Raw genomic sequence first — 22,770 nt, forward strand, 5'->3', positions numbered from 1 at the left:
TGACGTCAGCGGAAGCGGGCGAGGGAGCTAGTTGCCATGGTGACGGGAGCCGCCGGCTCGAGTAAGCGTGAGGGAGAACCGGCGAAGAGCAAAAGGCATGTGGTCACCCCTCGCCACCTCTTGAGATTTGAAAATAACAATAAACTCCCTCAAAACTCGGATGGGGATTAGGCTGTTGTGGGGGGCTGATAAAATATGGAGATTATACAGTTGAGTTGTGGGGTGATTGTGTCTCCTCTTCACTCTTCCGTTTTGGACTTCAATTCCCAGAAGCCCTGGTCATCTTGGCCAACAGCGTGGAATTCTGGGAGTAGAAGTTCAAAACATCTAGAAGGCCACCTTTTGGGGAAAACCGAGGGTCCTTCTACACAGCCAGATAACCCAGAATATCAAGGCAGAATATCCTACAATGTCTGCTTTGAACTGGGTTACACTGCCATAGAATCTGGTTCAATGTGGATTTTATACAGCATTATGTAAGGGGCCTGAAAAGAAAGGCTCTTGCTTTATCATATATTACCTATATGTAATATGACATATTATGACATATTAAGGGGCGGCTCAACCCATTACGCAAAGTAAGCATTTGCAGTATAGTTGATTTTGCCCAGGGGTGCTCTTGGGGGAAAATAGACCTTGACATATGCAAGTTGTAGTTGCTGGGATGTATAGTTCACCTCCAATCAAAGAGCATTCTGAACTCTACCAATGATGGAATTGAACCAAATATGGCACACAGAACTCCCACGACAAACAGAAAATATATATCAGTGATTGGTTGGGGGGGGGGGGGGGGCAAAATACTGTTTGCTTAGCGTTGAAAATTACCTAGGGCCGCCTCTGGACATATTGTTATATATATGTCATATATATAATATGACATATTACACGTGTCAAAGAAATGACAAAATCAAATGAGGTCCCTTTTACACTGCCATATAATCCAGATTATCAAATCAGATAATCCACAGAATCTGCTTTGAAGTGGATTGCATGTGTCTACACTGCCATATAGGATTAAGTACATCTATATGCACCAGGGGTCCACAAACTTTTTAAACAGAGGCCCGGGTCACAGTCCCTCAAATTGTTGGGAAGACCAGATTATAATTTGGGGGGAAAAAATGAATGAATTCCTTTGTATTCTGCACATTTCTTATTTGTAGTGCAAAAAACAATACAATAATTAAAATGAAGAACAATTTTAACAAATATAAACTTATTAGTATTTCAATGGAAAGTGTGGGCCTACTTTTGGCTGATGAGATAGGATTGTTGTTGTTGTTGTGTGCTTTGAAGTCATTTTAGACTTAGGTTGACCCCGGGCAAGGGCCGGGTAAATGACCTTGGAGGGCTGTATCCAGCCACCGAGCTTTAGTTTGAGAACCCCTGATATGCACCCTCGCCTACCTGCAAATACCTGTTAACCTGCTGTTTACCATCTCCCCTCCAACAACTTTAGTCAATTTTTAGAAATTTTAATGAGATTTTAATGATTTACTATGTAATTATGTGTATTGTGTTATGTCTTGTTTTTTTAGTTGTTTTATAATTTAATGAGTTGATTTTTGTTTATTTATTATTGTCAGCATTGAATGTTTGCCATTGTGTATTTTGCTATAACCCACCCTGAGTCCCTTTGGGGCAGGCTATAAATAAAGTTTCATTTTATTTCATATACCGTAATTCAGTTCAAAGCAGATAATCTGGATTTTATATAACAGTGCAGAAGGGGCCTTAGAGATGAAAGAGACCAAAAAGGTTATTCCATTCCTCACATTAGAAGGGCAGTCCCTTTCGCAGCCCCATCCAGCAATTTATGTAGATTTATATGACATCAATTCATGCCTGATTCATTCCATTATGGAAGGTACAAATATGTCCTGTGTTTAATACTGTTTTAATGTTTGTATGTTTTAAGTTTTTATTTACATATTGTATGATTTTTAATGGTAGCTACTTTGAATCTTCTTTGGGGAGAAAAAGCGGGATATAAATACAAATAACAACAACAACAACAACATCATCATTTAGGTTCACTTTATTAAAATGGGTGAGGTGGCATAATAACTTTAGTCCACTCAAGCATGCGAGCCAAGCTGCATAGTATAAAAGAACTCAATCCTGTTGTGCCGTGGCACTGTCACTTGCCTGTCTTGACTTTAAAAAGCTGTCAGGATTTTTTGGGGACTAACCCTGAAAATCAATCAGCCTTCCATATCAACAGGTTCTGTATTCACAGAGTTAAACATCCACAGCTTGAAATATATATATAAGCAAATTAGTCCAATAAATATTTCAAATAGCACAGTTTACAAACAGCACATCTCAAATGTTGTATCTGCTGCTGCTTACAACTTGCCCAGTGCTCTCAGAACACATATCCACCCAAGTTAAAAGGCAGCTGGAAATAGTGGGTTTTGCAACCTTTTCAAAATGCAGCTAAGTGTTACCATTGCATCTCAAAGATTGTGCTATAGATACAAATACTATAAAGACCCTTCTTTATTTGAGGTTTACATATCTCACACTGAGGTCTAAAACAATTTGTGAGGAAGCCAGTATGGAGAGATTCAGTCTGCAAGTATGTGAAAGCTTAAGTTAAAACTAGCACTGAAAATTAGGTCTGGAAACACAGAAGTGTGGCTTATACATAATAAACACGAGCAGGACGGATTGCTTACATGGCAATCAGACCCGAAATGTGAGCAAAATTATGCACTGTATTTTCCAAAGTATGTCTCAATGTATACACTTTATATCTTTTTTAAAAAAACCTCTAATGAAGAGAAAAAAAGAAAAAAATCCTCAAAGTGATAAACTTTTAATGGACAAATGGATCCTACAACATCAGCTGATGATGTTGTAGGATCATGTGGTAGGATTGTACAAAATTCACCTTGGAATCATGATCCTGACAGCTATAAAAGATGTATTTCTTCATTCTTCTTTTCAAGGTATAACTATGACTTCCCGAGAGAGAAACATACCAGCTGTGGCAAAAGGCACTGGATTCTGGCATGCACCCACTGGGATCAAATACAGCCGAGAAACACAAGAACTGCTAAAAGGTACCTGGAGGGTGACAGGAAGATCAGAATGATATTAAGGGTGCATCTACACTGTAGAACACAGATTTACACCATTTTAATGATCATGGCTCAATGCTATGAAATAGTAGTAGTATTAATAATAATAATAATTTATTACCTGCCTCTCTTTGCGATTCAAGGTGGGGTACAACAGGTGGGGTACAGCAGAATGATAAAACACAACATTATTAAAATGCATATAACACAAAACCTCACCATGAAAATGTAGATTACAATTCAAAAGTTAAAATAATGAGAGCTGTCGTTTTACAAGGTCTTCAGCCTCTTTGCTAAAGAGTGCCTGGTACCTCACCAACTTACAAGTTCCAGGATTGTAACATTGAGCCATGGCAGTTAACGTGTTGTCAATATAATATATAGCCCTTGCCTAGCTATTATACACCCTGCTTTGCAGTACTGGAGCATGTGCTCACAGTGTCCTATATAAACTTCACTGTGCATATGGGTCTTCAGATCACATGCATATTTAAATAATCATATACAGCAGCCAATGGATATTGATACAGAAGTTTAGAAAAAGAGCAGATGGCACTGACCACTTTCACAGTCTGCAGTTCCTATCATATTGGTCACTTTTTCTCTGCCTTCCCATCTACAGGGAATCTGCTGTCTCTTTGAATAATGTAAGACTCTGGGTTAATATGGGCAACAATTTTATATAGATAATGTGGGAAACTGGCAGTTTTCCCCCTAGAGTCCCAAGTATCAGCATCATGTTTGTGACCTCTGGCTACAACTGTTTCTTTCTATTTTGGAAATTAGACAGCTAGTGGTTCATGAAACAGCATTTGTCCACTGGCAGCCACTTTGAGTATAGTCAGATATTAGCCTTCCCTATTGTAGTGATGCCCAAACGTGTTGGACAGCAAGCACTCAAACTCCATACGTATTTGTACCCTAAAACATGTGAAGAACACTGGATTCAGGAAAGCTGATATAAATGCTATATTTAAAGACCTTGATAGCATCTTCTAATTACCTGGAGACATTCCCAGAGACCAGAATTATCTTTCCTACACAGCTTATATTTATGTTTATTCCTGTGAAATTAGTGTCCTTTTTTTTTTGTATTTCAGTGATGATGCAAGAATCCAAGCTTACTAGCTTCCAGCAACGTCATCTCGCAAACTGCATGAAACGTGAGTTCTGCCAGGGTCCAACTCTTTCTTTACAGTTAGCTGCTGGTTATTAACCAGTTTCCAGAGTTCTAATTTTGGTTCACTCTCAGTCACATGAGCCATCCTTGAGCAAAAAAATTAAATCACACCCTTGGAAAGCAATCTTACATAGGCTCGAGAGGTCAAACAGAATGCAAGTGGAAATAAGTCACGAGTTAGGTTCACTCGACTCTAGTTTTATCCAGCTTTCTCTGCAGAACTTTAATGACAACTGTTTTGTGGTTCTGACTGCTGGTGAGTCGGGTCTTCAGCGTATACTGTAAAAGCAGTTTGGGATAGTTTTTTTAAAAATTATTGAAGCAGAGGTTCAAAAGAATTTGACAATGTGTCACATACTGCACTTTACCTTGCATTCACAACCAGGTAAATTTTCAGTTTATGTTTCAGATAGCAACTTCCAAAATCCTTCAGCCAAAACCTTTCTCTGAAAGTGTAGCAACTTAATCAATTTTGTTGTATTGCAGCTATATTGGCTTTTTATTGAATTCACATTAGGTTCAGCATTTTGTTAGCTCACCAGAGTAGTGTGCAATACAAACAGGTTTTGCTCAACTTATAAGTTGTTCATTTTTACTGTTTTTTTTAAAATTATTTTTATTTTATTGTTTTATCCCACTCCCACCCAATATTTATTATTATCCCAATAAACTACAGAATTTACATTTGAAATATTAGTCTTAATCCGAATTTTACCACTCCACATTTTAATACATTCTCTAAATAATTCCTAACTGGATCCCATTGACTGGTAGTGAACGCATTCAGATGTGTTCTTCAACATTTCCCTTTTCTTCAAAATGAGAATGTAGGATCCTATTTTAGTCTTCTCTAGTCTTTTTTTAAAACTAAAGCCCAATTAATGTGGGACATCAGGCTTCTCCAAAAGGCTATGCACACTCATGGAGACATTCTGTAGAGATATGACACAGGAGTGCTATGTCACTAAAAACATCATAGCTTTAGATTTATATAAAAACACTCTGGAAGTTATACTATAAATGCATCTGAGAGGCTTTGTAACACACTCTTTGCTTTTCAGGGGACCCACACATGTCGCATGGCTTTGATTTTGGTTTCAAGGAAATCTAGAGAAGAGGTCAGCTTTGGAATTGCATGGGAGGAAGGAAGATAGTGAGGGAGATGTTAACATTGATGTATTAACAACATATAACATGGGAGGCGGTGTTGCAGTTAGCAACACAATGAGTTCATTTTTCAGAGTTATCACATAGGTCTGAGGAAAGGATGTCAAGTTTTTTTCTGTTAAAATAAATGCATCTAAGTATCTATTCAGGTATTTGGTTCAAGTCTGAGATCCTAGAATGTTTGATTTTTGAACCAAGAGAGTCATGTTAAGATTCTGTCCTTGGCTGTATGTCACAAGGGAGGTGTCCACTTTGCCATTTCATAGGAGGTGACTCCCTGCCTGTTCGCTGCAACCCAACATCCAGCAGAGAACCACAGGTTCCAAAGTGTAGCCCGTCACCAAAGGCTTTTATCTCCATCGGTCCCTATGGTAGACCTCATCTACGTCCTGCAGAGAATTGCCGGGCAGGAGATGCGTATATGCGAGAGAAATTCAGGCCCCAACCCACCAGTAAGCGAGCAGACTTTTGGAAATGATATTCTGTATTTACAGGTTACTTTTTTTTTTAAAAAAAAGAGTTCAGTAAAAGCACGTGGCATGTCTTTAGCACTTTAGAATTTAGAAGGGATATGTTTTGGTAATCTAATCTGCAAGGTCAGAATTGTGTGAAGATACATTTGTGTATTTGAGCTTGAGGGAAAAGGCAGAGGTTCTTCTCAATGGGTGGTACTTCATCTCTGAAATGCCCTTTTGATTGAAATACAGTTAGTGCCAGTTGAGGTGGCACCAACTTGAAACTTATTTGCCCAGGCATATTAAAATGTTGTCTTGGCTTAAGTTTAGTTTGCTCTGATTTTTCCTTATGTGTATTATAATACTGTTTTAACTTTTTTTCATTTTATATTGCTAGCATATTTTTGTTCTTCTGTTTTGTTCTTTGTTTTAACTCACCTGGTATCTCAGGATATAGAGCAAGTTAAAATACTTTTAATTAATTAGTGGCACACTTGAAGACACCAATATGTTAACAACAGAGGCAGTATTTTAACTGGCATTTCCTAGTCCTAGCTTCCAACTGCCTGATTTATCCATATGGTCACCCATTACTCTTAAAAGCAGTCAGGAAATTAACAACAAGCTTAAGACTACCCATTTATTAAGTCGTTTATCATTTTTAAAATCTAAAGCTACAATCCTTACACAAACTTAACAAGGGATTAAGTCCACAATGAAAGTGTCTTTCAAGTCAACATGCTTGGATTGTGTTCTAAATGCTTAGCAAACAATCCTGTGTTCAAGCTGTTTCATATAATATATATAACTGATTCAGAACTTTTGCACAAAATACTGATTACTTTCAGTACAGCACAGTCATTGCAATGTGTAGGAGGTCTCTTTATTCTTGGGGACAGAAGTCTGACTGCAGATAGCAAGTGGGAAAAGTGAAACATCATTGTTTTACTTTGCTATTTGTAGGAGACTTGGAGAAGGAGAAGGAAAGGCTCCAAAACATCTTGGCAACTGGAAAGGATAAAAAAGGAAAAAAGCCCCAGAAGCAACCAATCAGAGTGAAAGAAGAAGTACCAGAACTGGACCGGTTCGATGAATGTAAGAACAGTGAAACTATATGGTTAAAAGCAGTGCTCTGGTGCACACTTTATAGTCCAGGAAGATGAAGGGGTGGCCTATGTTCCAGGCTGGAGTACAGTTACTATTTTTTGTTTATTCGTTCAGTCACTTCCGACTCTTAGTGACCTCAAGGACCAGCCCATGCCAGAGCTCCCTGTCGGCCGTCACCACTCCCAGCTCCTTCAGGGTCAAGCCAGTCACTTCAAGGATACCATCCATTCATCTTGTCCTTGGTTGGCCCCTCTTCCTTTTTCCTTCCATTTTCCCTAGCATCATTGTCTTCTCTAAGCTTTCCTGACTTCTCATTATGTTGCCAAAGTACTTCATCTTTACCTCTTTTATCCTTATTTATTATTTAGAGCTAGCAATACCTATTTTATGGGAACCCTGCTTATTGTGTCCTTTTCCCATATCTATAGATGCCAAGTACAGCTGCCAAACACATGCTGCCATATTTGTGGCTAGGTGTTACTGCTTATTTGCATCCAAAGATTTCTTGTACTTCCAGGGTGATCAGAGCAACAGGGGCATAACTCCTATTTTGCTACACAAGAACAATACAATGCAAGGCAGTCCCCACTACAGACTTACTGCTACACATACAGAAGCTCCTTGTGATGGTATCATAGCAAATTGGTACAAGAGGACAAACGAAAGATGGGCACAGTGGATTTGCATTAGGCATCTTGTCAGAACACACACAATGTAGAACTGAACATCAAGCTTAACCCAGGTATAAGGCAGACTAGGAGAGCCAGAGATTTCCTGATACTGTAGAAACAACACACAAACCTATAAAAGTGCAGGGTATCCCCTTTGCAAATGGTGTACACACTACAGAATCTCACTGTCTTTAAGGAATTCTGAGGTACATTTGGTTTGTGAAGGAATGGTAAAGACACATGATTTTGGGAATCCATTGTCTTTTGTGTGAAGGGATGGTGCCAATGTCTCACCTGTGGCAGCAGAAAGGAGTGTGAAAGAGTCATTCATACACATTTTATAGAGGCAGATATTTCAGTCCATCTAGTGCAGTGGTTCCCAACTTTTTTTTTTACCAGGACTCTCCAACATAAGTACCAAAAGGGATTCAATTCAGCTTTTGGTCAACCTTAGATTCGGTTTGGTTATTTATGGTGCTGAATCGGCACTATAACAGGGTTTTATAAGGCCAATCACTCTCATTGCAATGGTGTAGCAATGGACCATATTTAGTTTCTGCGGACCACTGGAGGTCCACGGACCACAGGTTGGGAACCACTGATCTAGTGGTCAATGATCTTCTCTAGTTGATCCACCTTTAAGACAACAGCTCTTTTGAACTGCTTTATAGTTTTCAGTAGTGTATCTCTTCTAAACCTGGTTTCATTTGCTGAAGATAACATCCACTGATAAATCAATCTTCCATGTTTGTGCAATTCTGTTCAGAATGCCACCCAAGACTGTCGCCATGAGCTCATGTCCAGAAATGAACTACATGTAAAATCCTTTTTTCTAGATGTGCAAACAAACCTGTCAAGCTTTCTTCCTTTGAAAGGGATGATCTTTGTTAGATTTAAAAGGCATATTATCAGCCAAACGTATGTCTAAGAACTGGAAGTACTGATGTGTTCTATCCCATGAGATCTTCATTTGAACTGCTTCCTCTTTCTTCACTTGTCTAGTGGTGAATGAAATCCAAGATCGACAGAAGTTTCTGGCAGAGATGGAGGCTCTAGGACGGGGCAAATTGTACCACGGGATGATCCTCACTGAAATATCACAGGTATCCAGCCACTTCTTATCTGAAGATTCTGACCATTTATATAATTACGGTTTCATTCTGACTCCTGAGAATAACATACTTTAAGAATGTGGGAATTTTCTGGTAAATATCTATGTGGAGATAAGCCTTCTGGCCTCTAGAACTGCAGATTATTTTGTAAGGAAATGAAATCTTATGAAATTCTCTTCTTCCTCATCCCCTTTCCAGAAACTGCATGAGATGGAGATAATTGACAAGCAAAGAAGCGCAGAACTGAAAGAGGCAATGGCTAAATCCTTCAATATAGGCAACAAACCTGATCCTCAAAGCACAGAGGGAGCCCAGTAGTCCTATACCAACTTAGCACAGGACTGCATTAGCCTGACTACTTTCTACTATCCCAACAGTGTCAAGAATGGCTCTTTAATGCTTTAGTGAAGCAATGCACAATCTATTTGGACTGGAGTTTGGCAGCTGAACATGGCTGTTTTCCCTCCCCAAAGTCCCCCGTTTGCTGAGTGCCCTCTTTCCCTCTATTCATCTCCACTGAGGTTACTGTTTATTTGCCTCTACCAGCAGCAAGTAAACAAGAATTTTGGAAGCTAGTGAACAGTATTTTCCCTACAGTTCAGCTGGTCAGAAATCCTGTTTTCTGCATGAACTCATATTATTTTACATTAACAGAGTCTTTTCAAGGGTGTGGCTTACAAACAGCCATTTAACTGCTGGCCAGGAATAGTAACTGCAGACTGCTTTCCTTCTTTAAGCAGACAAACAAGTAATGATAGAGCTCAGAATACCTGTCTAACCTCTGAACATTGTGATATGCCTTTAAAAAAAACATTTGTTGCTTTTTATTAGAATGTGTGTGTATAGTAGCAGTTGTTCAAGTGACATAGTTTTGCATGGGTGCCTGTAGGATTCAGTATCTCTCTAGCCAAAACTGGAGGTTTATGTTGGTGTTTCAATCATAATCTTTTGTATAATCACATAAGGCAAGTATGGTGTCTTTTAAATCAAAGTAGGAAACTGAAGACTCAGAACAATTTATCTAAACACAAACTTTTTTCTTTATGTGAGAGGTCAGGACCAGTTGAGATCTGATGGAGGAGCCATGTTTGCTCACATGTCCGCCTCAATCATGCAGAAGGCTTCCGTTTTTACAACTGTGGGTGTGGCTAGGTAAGAGGAGCAGATCTCATCTGTGCCTTCATTCACTGCACTCTGTTGCCTTGAAATACCTTTTGGTCTATTGTTGCTATAAGAAAAGGGTATTGGAGAAAAGTGACTAAGCAGAAAGAGGTGGAGAATCACATTAATCTCCTCTCATTTGCCTACATTCAAAGTTAGATGTGGGGGGGGGGGGGGCAGACATGAGTAGAAGTCTAGTACAGCCGTTATCTGTCCCCCTTGGGATAAAAAGGAAAAATGTTGGTATATACTTGAGACTTCATGACACTCTGCTTATGGCTCCCTGGAAATATATTTATGCAGAACCGACTTTGCTCTTTTTCTGTTTGGATAAGGAGACAAGGAAATAAAATGCTACAACAGATGCTCAGTACAATTGTTCCATTTAATGTCTTTGTTCCCTGCATGCTAGTGAAAACTGCAGTTATTACAGTGTCATTCTGTCCACCAAAGTCTGGTGGGTATTTCTGATTGGAGTAAATCTGATGGTATTTTGGAACCTTGGTTTTTTTAAAAGAGCAAAAGGGAAAGTTGTGCTTTGGGATTGAACCCAGGGGTGACCTTGCTGTGGAGGGTGGGAACCTACTGACAGTTGTCATTCACTTGTAGGGGCTGAGAACATGGCCCTGGCCAGAGCTGGCAACACCCGTCAAGCTAAATCCCCTTCTGGAATTGTCTGGAGTGAGTGTCATAGCCAGGGCCTGGCCAAGATATTCATCGTATTTGGATAAGGCAGCACAGCAATTTGCTCTGGGCTGGTAGTCTACTCGGCTCACAAGAACTCAAGACTAACAGCTGACTAACCAACATCTACAATACTATCAGTGTTTTAACTCAGACCAAACAAACATTTCAATAAATAGCTCCTCAGCGCAGAGGAGAAGGCAGAAAGAAAGGAAGAAAGACACGTCTCTCTTCTTCACACACACACACACATAGAGCAACATACATATACCAAAATCAAAAGAAAGCTGGGAGTGTGGTAGAGGGATTTACAAGTCTGCTAAGAAAATAACAGAAAGCACTGTCTTTGCATTTTTAGAAAAGTATCTACAGACCAAGCTGGGGGAGGAGCAGTTGAGATGCCCCCAAATGAGTGAAGGGTGGCACTGATGAGCAAGGCAAACAAGCCTGGTTGGCATTGAGTGCAGCTTGAGATCTTCTAATGCCTAACAGCGGACAGGGAATATTTGATCCTTTCCCAGCTTCCTGCATCCCTCAAGGAGCACCATAGATGAAATTAGCAGCAGCAACCAAGAGGGTTTATAAGGCGCAGTGAGCGTTGTATTAACTCATTTTGCTAAATGGTTTCCCAAGAGGTCCAGCATTCACTGTACATTACCTTTGGTTGTGCAGAAGGCTTCTAAAAGTGGGACATTTTAGAATGGATTCTGGTATTTTGGCTGTTTCTATAAGCCATTATGACACTGAGGTGTTTTATCTGCAAACTCTTTGAAATTTTAACAGTTTTAAGCCAGCAATAAAATAAATAATCCTACTCTGAAAGCCCCAAGGTTTTTCAAAATTATTTTTGTTTTTTGACACGCAGGTAAAAGTACATTCGGAGCGGGAAAACAGAGTCCCACCCTCTGTGACTGCTGTAAAGGGTTTTCATAATGTCAGGCACATGTGATTATCACAGTTAGAGAAGGGAGACAATTAGTGCAAGTTTCCCAGAGCCACCCAAATCCTGGACTGCTCAGAACCATGAAAAGAACATGTGCGCAACTGAGGAAGTCAGACATGATTTCACCTCTTCCCCGCCCTCACCCCTCCCTGAGGCTAAAAGAGACCAGCGACTTTCTCCTTCACATTTGCCCTCTATAATTTTCAGTGCTGACTGGGCTTGCCATTATCCCACCTTTACCCCCTGGTTCTTAAGGCGGAGGAGCACCTATTGCTGGAAGGTGACCATCTTTCTCCAGGGAAAAGCCAGCGTTCATGTATGGCGAGCCATGACCTCTTAGAAGGACAGCAAGCTGGAGGCAGCAAGTCCTGTTTGCCAAGTACCCAGCTGAACAGGGCAGAGGCAGTCAGAGAGCAACAACAGCCCTCTCCTGCTTCTGGCTGCCACGCGCTTTAGCTTTTATCCTTGGGTGACTTGCTCTTTGACTCATTTTTGTTCCCAAGGAGCTTCAGCACTTTCATGGGCTTGAATTTCCCTTTTTTCTTGTTATCAGCATCAGTTTCCTTGTGAAATTCTGGAGAGAGAAAGAGAGATGTATAAAACATTCTTTCTGTGGAATGCAAGCTGAAAAAGGGGGGCATGGGAAGGAAAAAAAAACAGGCAGAGCTTGGACAAGTTAACTACTTTGAGAACAATATCCAGAATGAAGCATTTGTCCATATTTTTGAATAAGAGTTCTACCTGAGCTGTCATGTAACTTATATACATACAAATTATCTGGAACACCAGAGACTCTGTGCTAAATACATTCTTAATTCCAGGACACAAAAACCGGAATTATGCAGGTGGACAATTTAGCATAAACCAAACTGACACTGTTTACAGAATGTATAATTTACACAATTAAGATATTTTTGGTACTTCTGGAGGAGTGTGGAAAAGACAATAGCCACTTAACTGATGCACAACTATTGTTTCCATGTCCTCGCAATTAATGCAGCCTGAAATCACTGCATTTAAATACCAAGGTGATATGCACACTGCAATATTCCAGGGGCACACAGAAAACCCAAAATATTCCCTTGGTGCTAAATACGACTGGCTGAGTATTTTTTTCCTGTTAAGTCTTTAGGGTTGACAATAAAAAAACTGCAAATGTTCATGTAAAATATCTAACAGGTTGCATTTCAGTATTAAAGGGAAAGGATGGAAGGAGTCCTGGGTCACTTTTAAGACGAACCAGTTTATTCCAGCATGAGCTGCCATGGATTGCAAGACATATTAATAGGTTAAAATATTCAAGCTGCAAGTATTATATGCTCAGTTACATAGTTATGGGGGGTGGGGGGTGGAATAAATTGTCTGTATTCCAGATTGAAATAAATTACAGAAATACAGATGCATGAGTGCATCTGAGCATGTGTACTGTAATCCACACCCCCCCCCCCCTGCGAAAATAAATTATCGCAAAAGATTCTATAAAGCTCTTGGATTCTTTTAAACCTTTTCCTTCCTTTTGGATTTCTAATGTTTGGGAGAAGACAGGGATTTTGTGCCTTGCACTATTTCATACCCTATACAATGGCTGGCAACACTAAATAAATAAACACTCAATAAATAAGGGAAGTATGCTAGTATCACATGTGGCTGAAACTGGTTTGGGAGAAAGCAAAGAATCCTTTGAAATCTGTCCCACTCCCAATAATATTTTCCTCTACTTCCTATTTGCTGTTTCTATTGAATATGCAGGCTGAATGTGACTGAAATGATTGGGGAGTATTTCAGAAAACATGATACAATATATAACTTTCTCAATATGTATCACTCTTAGGATAAATCTGGGATGCCTGATGCAGGTTTTAACATGGTTAGCATGGTATCTACAGACAACTGATAACTTGAGAATCAATGTCAACAAGGAAATATATGGGCTGTTTAATTTCTGGAGCCTGGTCCTCACTGACCTTTCTTTTTAATCATTGCTTCCAACATTTTGTCCTCTTCTTCCTCTCTGACAAAACAAGAGAAAGCAAGAGTTAGATTAGCCTTAGGGAGAGCAGCTATCCTCTCTGGAGAGGATTTCATGGTAAGAATTATACTATCAAGTTGTGGTTTACCTTTGCCGGTCTTCATCCAAACAGTTGACTATGGCATTACGTTGCTCAATAATGGTCACAAGCTCTTGCATCAACACCTTCTCCCTCACCCGGTCATCATCCGTCCATTCTTTCTCTGTCCAGCAGAGAGAGAATAAAACAGTGACAATAAGAACTTCATTTGGTAAGATGGCAAAACTCCTGCTTCATGAAATTTTCTCTGATACACGCCCATTTGACACCCCACCCCGCTCTCAATGTTTTCCTCTTTTAATACAGAAATTGCTTGGATTAATGGGACAACCTGAGTAAGTTCTGGCATTATATTTTGGTGTGTATTAATACAGACATAAAACATGGCCTATCAGAAAGTGAAACAACACATAGGATAAGAATATATCATCTCCTCCCCTCCCACTTACCTTTCCATGGTGTTGGGATTGCCTGCCCCTTTGAGGCAAGAGGCCAGGTTAGAATAGAACAGAAAGCTATAACTTACCCTACTGTCACATTATTCCCAGCAACTTGTGTATTAAAGGAGGAAAGACAGCTATAAAAACATCCTGAAGTGTAAAAATATATCACTGAATATTAAAATTAATACTGCCCATGCCATCTTATTTCCAGTTTCTGTATATGGTTGTGAAAGCTGGACAAGAAAACTGATAGGAAGAAAATCAATTCATTTGAGCTGTGGTACTGGAGAAGAGTTCTACTAAAGAAAGCCCCAAATAAATGGCCCTGGAGCAAATCAAATCTTAATTCTCCCTAAAAGCCAAGATGACTAAACTGAGATTGTCATGCTTTGGACATCTCATGAGAAGACGTGACTCACCAGAAAAGACAACAATTCTAGATAATATGAAAGGCAACAGGGAAAAAGGAAGAGACTATCCACATGACAGATGGATAGACTCAATCAAGGAAGCCACAGTCTGCAAGTCCAAACCTTGGTTGTTGATAAGAGGGTGACTTGACGGTCTCACATTCATAAGGTCACCATAAGTCAAAGATGGCAATTAACAGCAAAAACATTATTTCCAGTTAAAAGGATCCCAAGTAGCATGGTTATAGTTTGGAAAACGCATTGACCATTGAAATATGGGGATTCTGGGAGGTATAGTCTATCACCTCCAAAAAACACTTTCCCAGGTAGACTGCAGTAAAGAGCACTGGACTGGACAGACAAATCGCTTGACTTAGTATGAGCATAAGGCTGATTCCAATATTCCAATTTTTTGAATTCCTATTCAAATTTCTCTCCTGACAAAGTAACTTTTTTCTGTAGCTCAATACATATAGCTCAACATATACTTAGTTATACACACTGATTGATTATGTTCTCTGTTCTTTTCTATGCATCATTCATATTTTCAGCCTATTCTGGGAGCATCCATCATCTTGGACTTTTGTTAACTAGATAAGGGAATGAGATATAGAGGGTGCACAGATAGGCTGGTAATAGAAATAGAAAACTCCTTTAATTGAACAGTGCTCCCTGCTGGCAGTTAAGATGCACAGAAGTGAAGAAAAAAACACTAGCAACAAAAAAACAATCCTCTCAGTGTAATCCAACCCTTCTCAATTTGGGAGCTTCCAGATCTACTAGACGATAATTGTCAGTATCTGCCAGTCAACTATAACAATGATTTAAAAACCTTCAGCAGGAGCACAACAAAAAAGGCTTACCAGGTTTATTGAGAAGGCACCGCAACTCAAACTCCACATCAGCCTGCCGCTGCTCCAAGTTTTGTTGCTTAAAACTAAAAGAAAGGAAGCTGAACATTATTAACTTTGCAATTTTAGCATTTGTGTGTGTATATATATTCTTGAATAAAAGCTATATGCAGTCTACCATACACTTATCCAGCCCAGCATTGTTTGTTTCTAAAGTAGCCAAACAGATTATGAAGGCAAAACTGTTCTTCTGATCCTGTTCCTAACGACTGCTCTCCGCTTTAAAGATTGTGAAGCCCTCTCAAAGTGGTTACAACCCTCTCAAACAAGTAATATACCAGGAATACAATAATAGGGAAATATTCATTGAGATAATATTCCTTTTGAAGTATGTTTTTCCAAGGATCAGTCTGAATATTGGATACTTTTGAATTCTGGTTGCACACTGAATATTGTTTCAGCATTATCCAATAAAAAAGGGAATGATAACTGAAAGAGGTGAATATGCATCAAATAGACTTTTCCAGCTATGAACTCTCAAGCAATCATGGCATGAGGTCTATTTCACTTGCCTCCACTCTGGTTCCACTGGGCATTTTGCCTTTGTGTTTTGCCCTGAGCTTTCTATTTGCAGGAGGCCACCCAAGAAACAGTCCTATTCAGAGCACAGTGATGCCAAAATAAGCCTTGCAGGGTTCAATAATATCTGCTCCTCAGTGAGCATCTTTGGGACTGCAGGCAAACTCTGGGACTGCAGCTCGTTCTACTCACATGTAGATGAGTTCAGATTCCCGTCGTACCAGCATATGCTTCTCATGGATGAGTTTAAACCAGTCTACCAGCAAACCATCTTCAGGTGCCTCTGCCAATCAAATGGGGAGCATGGGATCAGAAACTTTCAGAGGGAAAGGAGCCACTTTCCTTCCCCTGTGAAAGGCAAGGGGTAGATGCACCAGAGCACCTCTGTCTCTTGCTCAATGCCTCCTTCAAGTAATAAGGACCCAGTGATGCTATTTTTGAAGTACAGGTCCAATAACAACATTGAGAGAAGTATTTCTTCAACTAACAATGCCTCTGTGAAGGCTCCAACCCACCTCCTAAATGTTCTGCAACAAAGTACCAACAGATTCCCTTTTCCTCTTTGCCAATGTTTTAATAGAGACACATTCCCTGTGATCCTCACCCATCACCTCCCCCAGGGAGTGAAGCTGAGAGATAAAACTGATGTTTCCCCCACTTTAACCTGCTGCAGTTCACTTTCTCCCTCACAAAAAAACAGGTGTCATAAGCAGTCCTTTACTTTGAATATCAATCAAATCAATTTCACAATAGCCACATTCAGAGAGGTTCTGGTCTATTATGAGAAAGGTAACAAACCAAAAACCTATGGTTTGTTTATTGTGGCGCGCAAATCTGTAAACACAGCACATTCCCAAGTTTATGACTCTGGCATATCTGAAACACAAAGTTCCTGGTTTATACATGACACTAAATAATTGATGACAGAAGACCAAGTTTCCTGAACTGTTCCCACTTGTAGATGGATCAAATAATGGTGCTTAGCCTCCATGTTTCCTCAAATAATATGCATTGAAATATATGCTGAAAATAATATTAATGAGAGTTCTGTGGCTGAGAAGTAACATAATTTTTTTTCTAAAGAGACAATGAAAATTTAAAAACCCACAACCCCCCCCCCCCAAAATACTTTCCTTAAATAGTTGAAAATGTTAAAAATAATTAATAATTGATAATGAATAATTATTTTCAAATTATTTGAAAATAATTGTTTCCAAAACGTGTTTCAATGTTACTATATACAACTTCTAAAAACACTCTGTAAGATATGATGAGGAAATACATTGCCAAATAAGAGCTACAGTCTGACCCTTGACTCTGCAGGAAATATGTTCCCAGACTTTCTGTGGATATGCAAAACCATGGAAAACAGTGGATTCTACCCTCACCAAAATGAAGTTTCCAGCCCAAGAACAGCATGGAGCTATTCTAGAGGACCTAGAAAATGCCTACAGATACAATATTTTGTCAGAATTGGATAAATGAAACTGTAGGTATCAGTCCCGTGGACAAGGAGGTTGAATTGTACTCAAGACCAAGTTGATGATCCCACAGTGGCAAGTCAGAAGGAAAAGCTGTCCCACTTGACAATCAATATTTCCTTGTACCTCAGAACTCTTCCGGTCTCCCCCCTCCCTCTTTCCCCCCAGAGTGGCATCACCCATCCTACCGTTCTCCATGCTGCGAAGTTTTCGTTCTAGCTCAACTCCTCTGTGCTCCAACTCATCCAGCTGTTGCTCAATGCTGTCCATCTCACCATAGATATCTTCCACAGGGACATACTGGTCTGACTGAACCTGAAGAAAGAAGAACAAAGAGACATACTTCTTTTTAAAAATAACTGCAACAACAAAACAAGCAGCTTTATCTTTCTGGAAGATGCCAACAGACTTCAGAGGCACAGAACAGAGATTAAAATGACTGAAAATACTATTTTATTTTTTAAAATGTGAACAAGCCCCAGGAACGGGATGGGACTTTGCAGTCTGGGCTTTTTGCCTCCTCCAAGCACTTCTTGAGGATGTAAGAACATCCCTGCACACAGTTTTGAGTATAGCTAGATATCAGGAAATTGCTGCTAGAAGAGAATTTAGGGTAGAAATGATCTTGAAGGGCAGGTTCCAAGCCTAACCATCACCTCTTAAAAATGGAGTATGTTTTTTAAAGAAGCTACTACCACTACATCTAAATATCAGTCTTCCCTTCATGGCATTACTTAGGCCTCTGCTTCTCTCCTTTACTATTGACTTAAAACGCCAGAGCAGGTAGTGCAGTCCTTCTTCTTTCTTCTCATTTACCTTCCGTTTGATTAATGGAAAGCCATGTCCAGGAGCAGGAGGCCTCGCTGGCTTGGGTCCTTTGGGATTTTTCTTAATGGAGGGGGAGGCAACAGGTGATGGCTTCCGGTTGAAGGGATTCTCTTTACAAGATGACTGAAGACAAACACATAAAACAGAACATTACCTTAAGCAAGGATATGATCCTGGGCTACTTTTCAACTTAAATGGTTTTTTGAGGAAGTCCAGTGATGTCTAACATAATCAGTGTGTATGGTTAAAAGGAAACTGAGAAAAAGCCAAATATATTATTATTAACTCTGAACTATAGAGGCAGCAAAACCTTAACTCAGGCTGCAACTTTCTGTCAAGATACTTCAATATACATAGATGCCTGTGCATATATGTTGATGGCCTGTCTTTCAGCCAATGTCAAGAGCATGAATACAGATTCTGCAGAACAGCTGTAGTGAATTTGGTATCTGCCACTAGGCACAAAGTTTCATAGTATCATAGACTCTTATAACTGGAAGGGGCTGCAAGGGCCATCCAGTCCAGTCGCTGCCATGCGTTATAACTAATTGCAGTCTTCCTGAAATATGTTGGTGTAAGCTCTGTTTAAAGGCCTCCAAAGAAACAGAGTTCACCCCTAACCCTGGGGCAGTCAAACAGTTTTTACAGATAAGAAATTCTTAATAATGTTATTTATGTCAGAAATATTAAATATTAATTAGGTATTTTTAATTACAAAAATGTGAGTCAAGCACTCAAAGGGTTAAATGGGCGCAATGACTCAGCAAAAGCTGTAGTTCACTAGAAGCAGGTGCGATTATAGCTTAGTTCCCTCAATCTGTGAGAGGTCTCTGTGGGAGAAGGGCCTCAGTGTGTTAGGTAGTCCTCAGTATGAAAGGCCTCAGTGTTAGTTTGCCTCAGTGGGAGACAGGTCTCAGTCTGAGAGAGTCCTCAGTGTGGGAAGGCCTCAGTGGGAGAAAGGCCTCAGTGTGAGGTAGGCCTCAATGTGTTAAACCTGGTGTGTAAGAAGCTTTGGTGAGAGTAGCCCCAGGTTGAAGGCCATCGTGCATGAAGGCTGCTGTTTGTAAAAAGCTACTCTGTGAAGTTCCTGTGTAACTTTGGTGTGAGAAGAGACTCTGTGAGAGCGAAGCTGTTTATCTTCATGAGAAAGAATCCCAGCATGGAAGCAAAGAAGAAAGTATAAAGAACTTTGTTCGTGTTGTGGAAACCATTTTCTTATTGTTCCTTTTATCACTTCTGGCTACTGCTGCTGGTAAGTTACTCTGCTGTGCATTTATGAGGAGGGTCTTTTGTTAATAAGCCCACTCGCCCAACAGGTTAATAATAAAGTGCAATCATTTACCACCAATAAAATTTATGAGAAATCAGGGCCATGTGTCAGTGTTCAGCATCAAACTCTTGAAGCATGCAATTACATCCAATTTCAGCACCGAGGACCAGTGTAAGTCAGAGGAGTAATTGCATGAAAGATCTATAGCAGAAGTGAAGAATATTTGATGTTCCAAAAATTTGGGATTTCAATTCCTCCAGTCTTTTACCACTCTAACTGGGGCTGCTAGGAACTGGGGACCAAAGCATATGGAAAGCCCAGGGTCCCCCACCCTGAATTATAAACAGGACCAGGATCACCAAATCCCACCTAGGCCTTTGAAGCATCTGCCCTGAGACAGTATGTACTATAAGGAGCCTTGAAGAAAGTGTGTCGGGAATAATGGAAAGGGACTTTATCTAAGAAAGTAACTTCAACTTACCTTTGGCTGTGCTTTGGGCGAAGGAGAATTCCTGGCAGCCCCGCTATTCAGATCTGAGACCAAAAGGATAGGTGTGGGAGTGGCACCTGCCAGGGGCTTGGGTGAGGCTTGCTCAGAGCTGGTTTTCAAGTTCCCAGCTGAGCAGCTATTGGTAGTCTGTAAATTCCCCACTGGTACCTCATTGCCAGAATCAGCCAACTCACTAGATGACGATAAGGAAGAGACAGTGGAGCCACTGGGCAGAGCTGCAGTGCCCTCATTAGAGGAGATGTTGGCAAGTGGGGGGTCCAAGATGGAAGCAGGTGGAGCATGGACCATAGGCTCAGAGGAGCTCTTGGGCACAGAGATCTCCTCCAAGTTTTCAGCTGCCTTGACCAAACACTCAGAGGCGATACTCTCCAGGCTGAGAGCAGGAGATGGGGTGGAAGAAGATGGCTCTGATCGGGAAATTCTAGAGATGGAATGGTGAGCTGCAAAACAAGTGAAGCATTTGAGAGGCTGTGATGATACACACTTACCTGAAGAACCACTTTGCTTGTTAGGGCCATTTACAGATAGAAGCTATTTTGGTTTAGCCTCCTGGTCGCAGGTTAGAAATACTTTTCAATCACCAACCCCAATTCTATCACCCATCCATCCTGAGCCAGGTTTCCCAAACCAGGAGCCCCACCCCTGAAGTTTTAGACTATAGCTTAGAGTAACTTGAAATGATGGGAATTGTAGTTCAGGAACCCAGAGGGTCCTGGGTTGAAGAAAGATGCGCTGAGTAATTTAATTCATAGCATGTTTTAAGCAGAGTGCATATGTAAAAGGAATGCAGATAGAGACAATTAAAGCAGAAATCAAGAACAATTAGGGGGCGAAGCAAAATTTTAAAAACCTCAAAGATATACAAGGTTGGGAGAAAACATTAACAGCAAATATCTCTCAGGCCCTATCTACAATGCGATATAATGCAGTTTCAAAATGCAATTTATCTGCATCAAATGGTAGTAAAGACTTATATAATGTAGTTCAACACAATTCAACTGCATTATGAAACTGCACTATATCTCAGTGTAGATGGGGCCTTAATTCCTATGTTCCATCAAATATAGGTCAAGAAGGTTCAGCTTAGCCACAATCCTTTGCTACTGAAGGCATTCAAAAGGTCTCGATTACCACCCAGAAGCATTATATGAAGGAGAGAAGGTAATATGTATATTGGAAAGATGCCAGAGGTGCCTAATTTGTTTCCTATTTGAAGACACAATACAGACTCACCAAGTGGGGAAGCATTGGGAGCCTTTGGTGCTGGACGCTTCTTTGTTCTGGGACTACTGGTAGGGGTGATGCCGTACCAGGGGTGAGCAACCCTCGAGGTTTCAGCCTCAGCCTGCTCTGGTTTTGAAGCATTCTGTGGTATGGCAGACCCCTCCTCTTCTTCTATTTCCTCCTCTTCCTCATCCTCAAAAGGGTTGTAGGGCTTTGATTCCCTTGTAGTGGGCCTGCTCTTTCTCCCTTCTGCCTTCCCTTCCTCTGCAACATCTTCATCCTCTTCTGAAGCCCTTGGTGGACTCTCCTTGCTACCACCTGGTGGGGGAGGAGCAGGCTTCCTCTTGGGCTCCCCCTGAACCAATGCAATCCATGGAGGGTCCTTTGGCTTTGGTGACTCTCCAGTTCTAGTGAGAGGTGCAGGGAGAGAGGACATGGCATAAGGAAGGATGCAGTGAGGGAAAATTGAGCTCTCTTGGAATAGAAAGGTACTGCAATGTTCACTGCCCCTCAATAGTAAACTGTTCCCTCCCTTATATATCTAAAGCTGCATGTACAATAACCCTCCCTTATCCATTGACATGATATCCATGGTTTCACTCACCCATATTACAAAGATATACAGATTTATCTGCCCCTCTCTGAAACTCTCCACAGTCTTCTGTGGAATGCTTCTGGCCCACATATAGTCAAAATATAAGGTTTGCTATTATCCACAGTTTTGGGTAACCACTGGAATCTCGGGAGGTATCTCCCATGGATACTGGGGCCATATTGTATTTTGGGATTCTGCCACATAAGCATCAGAATGGGTACTAAGCAAAGAAGCCAACCTCCACACCAGCTGAGCTTTAGTTTTTAAAATAAAATTACGCATATATTTATTTTGCTTTTTAGAACAAAAAAGTACAGGATATTACAAGTACAGACAATGTTATAATAATAAGAGAAACAATGTATGTAATACCATCTTCTGCCTTTAGTAGATAGAGAACTGAAATGGCCAAAGACATGGCATTTAGTCTTCTCAAGTCCTGCTCTGAGTAGTTAAATAACAACAACAACAACAACAATAACAATAATAATAATGATAGTAATAATAATAATAACAATAACAACAATAATAATCTTTATTTCTATGCCACCCTATCTCTCCAAGGCGACTTAGGGTGGTTTACAACAGAAACTAATTGTTACTAAGAACAGCTTATTACATAAAAAAGACTCTTGTACCACTTTAAATGCTCATTAGGTTTGCTGACCTCTAAAGTACCACAGATCTTACTGTTTTTTGTGCAGTAGGTTAACCACCCAAAGCCCTTTTCTACCCTAGGATAATCTCTATAGGCCAGACAAAATGCATAAAATACATCATGCAAAATTTTGAAGTTTTGTGGCTTCTTCATCAGGCAAAGCTATTAAAAATCATACAGAAGAAAATTAACAATATTAGACTTACAGGCTTACATTTTGTTGTGCATAGAAGCATAATTATTTTGCGGATTTTCTATTTTGCTGTATTTTCCTGCATGACT

At 40.2% G+C, this 22,770-nt stretch overlaps 2 protein-coding genes across 3 annotated transcripts in view; one reads left to right on the plus strand and one right to left on the minus strand.

Annotated features, from left to right (window-relative positions):
- Position 1: 1 nt before the first annotated feature.
- C5H22orf23 (chromosome 5 C22orf23 homolog) lies at positions 2-10,318 on the plus strand. 2 transcript variants are annotated; one of them, XM_067469200.1, is made up of 7 exons: positions 2-95; positions 2,958-3,071; positions 4,190-4,252; positions 5,703-5,888; positions 6,855-6,986; positions 8,672-8,772; positions 8,980-10,318. In XM_067469200.1, the coding sequence occupies exons 2-7, from the start codon at positions 2,966-2,968 to the stop codon at positions 9,097-9,099; spliced, it is 708 nt and encodes a 235-aa protein (XP_067325301.1). In that variant the 5' UTR covers positions 2-95; positions 2,958-2,965; the 3' UTR covers positions 9,100-10,318. The 2 variants fall into 2 exon arrangements, with proteins under 2 accessions (XP_067325301.1, XP_060633007.2); XM_060777024.2 differs by having other exon boundaries at positions 11-61.
- Positions 10,309-22,770, minus strand: part of MICALL1 (MICAL like 1) — a 38,593-nt gene continuing 26,131 nt past the window's right edge. The window contains exons 8-16 of the mRNA XM_060777023.2: positions 21,245-21,642; positions 19,982-20,451; positions 18,219-18,353; positions 17,591-17,717; positions 16,114-16,204; positions 15,355-15,428; positions 13,687-13,801; positions 13,534-13,580; positions 10,309-12,143 (exon numbers count right to left, since the gene is read on the minus strand). Coding sequence (XP_060633006.2) covers positions 12,022-12,143; positions 13,534-13,580; positions 13,687-13,801; positions 15,355-15,428; positions 16,114-16,204; positions 17,591-17,717; positions 18,219-18,353; positions 19,982-20,451; positions 21,245-21,642 — 1,579 coding nt within the window. The 3' untranslated portion in view covers positions 10,309-12,021. The remainder of the gene's footprint in view (positions 12,144-13,533; positions 13,581-13,686; positions 13,802-15,354; positions 15,429-16,113; positions 16,205-17,590; positions 17,718-18,218; positions 18,354-19,981; positions 20,452-21,244; positions 21,643-22,770) is intronic.

Source organism: Anolis sagrei, chromosome 5 (assembly GCF_037176765.1).
Source record: "Anolis sagrei isolate rAnoSag1 chromosome 5, rAnoSag1.mat, whole genome shotgun sequence".
In the NCBI taxonomy this organism is placed as follows: domain Eukaryota; kingdom Metazoa; phylum Chordata; class Lepidosauria; order Squamata; family Dactyloidae; genus Anolis; species Anolis sagrei.

Excerpts from the sequence above, each read along its gene's own strand:
- C5H22orf23 (XM_060777024.2), top strand. The coding sequence starts at position 37 with ATGGTGACGGGAGCCGCCGGCTCGA. Across the intron at positions 62-2,957 it reads GACGGGAGCCGCCGGCTCGA|GTATAACTATGACTTCCCGA; the intron begins GTAAGCGTGAGG and ends CTTCTTTTCAAG. Across the intron at positions 4,253-5,702 it reads TCTCGCAAACTGCATGAAAC|GAGGTGACTCCCTGCCTGTT; the intron begins GTGAGTTCTGCC and ends GCCATTTCATAG.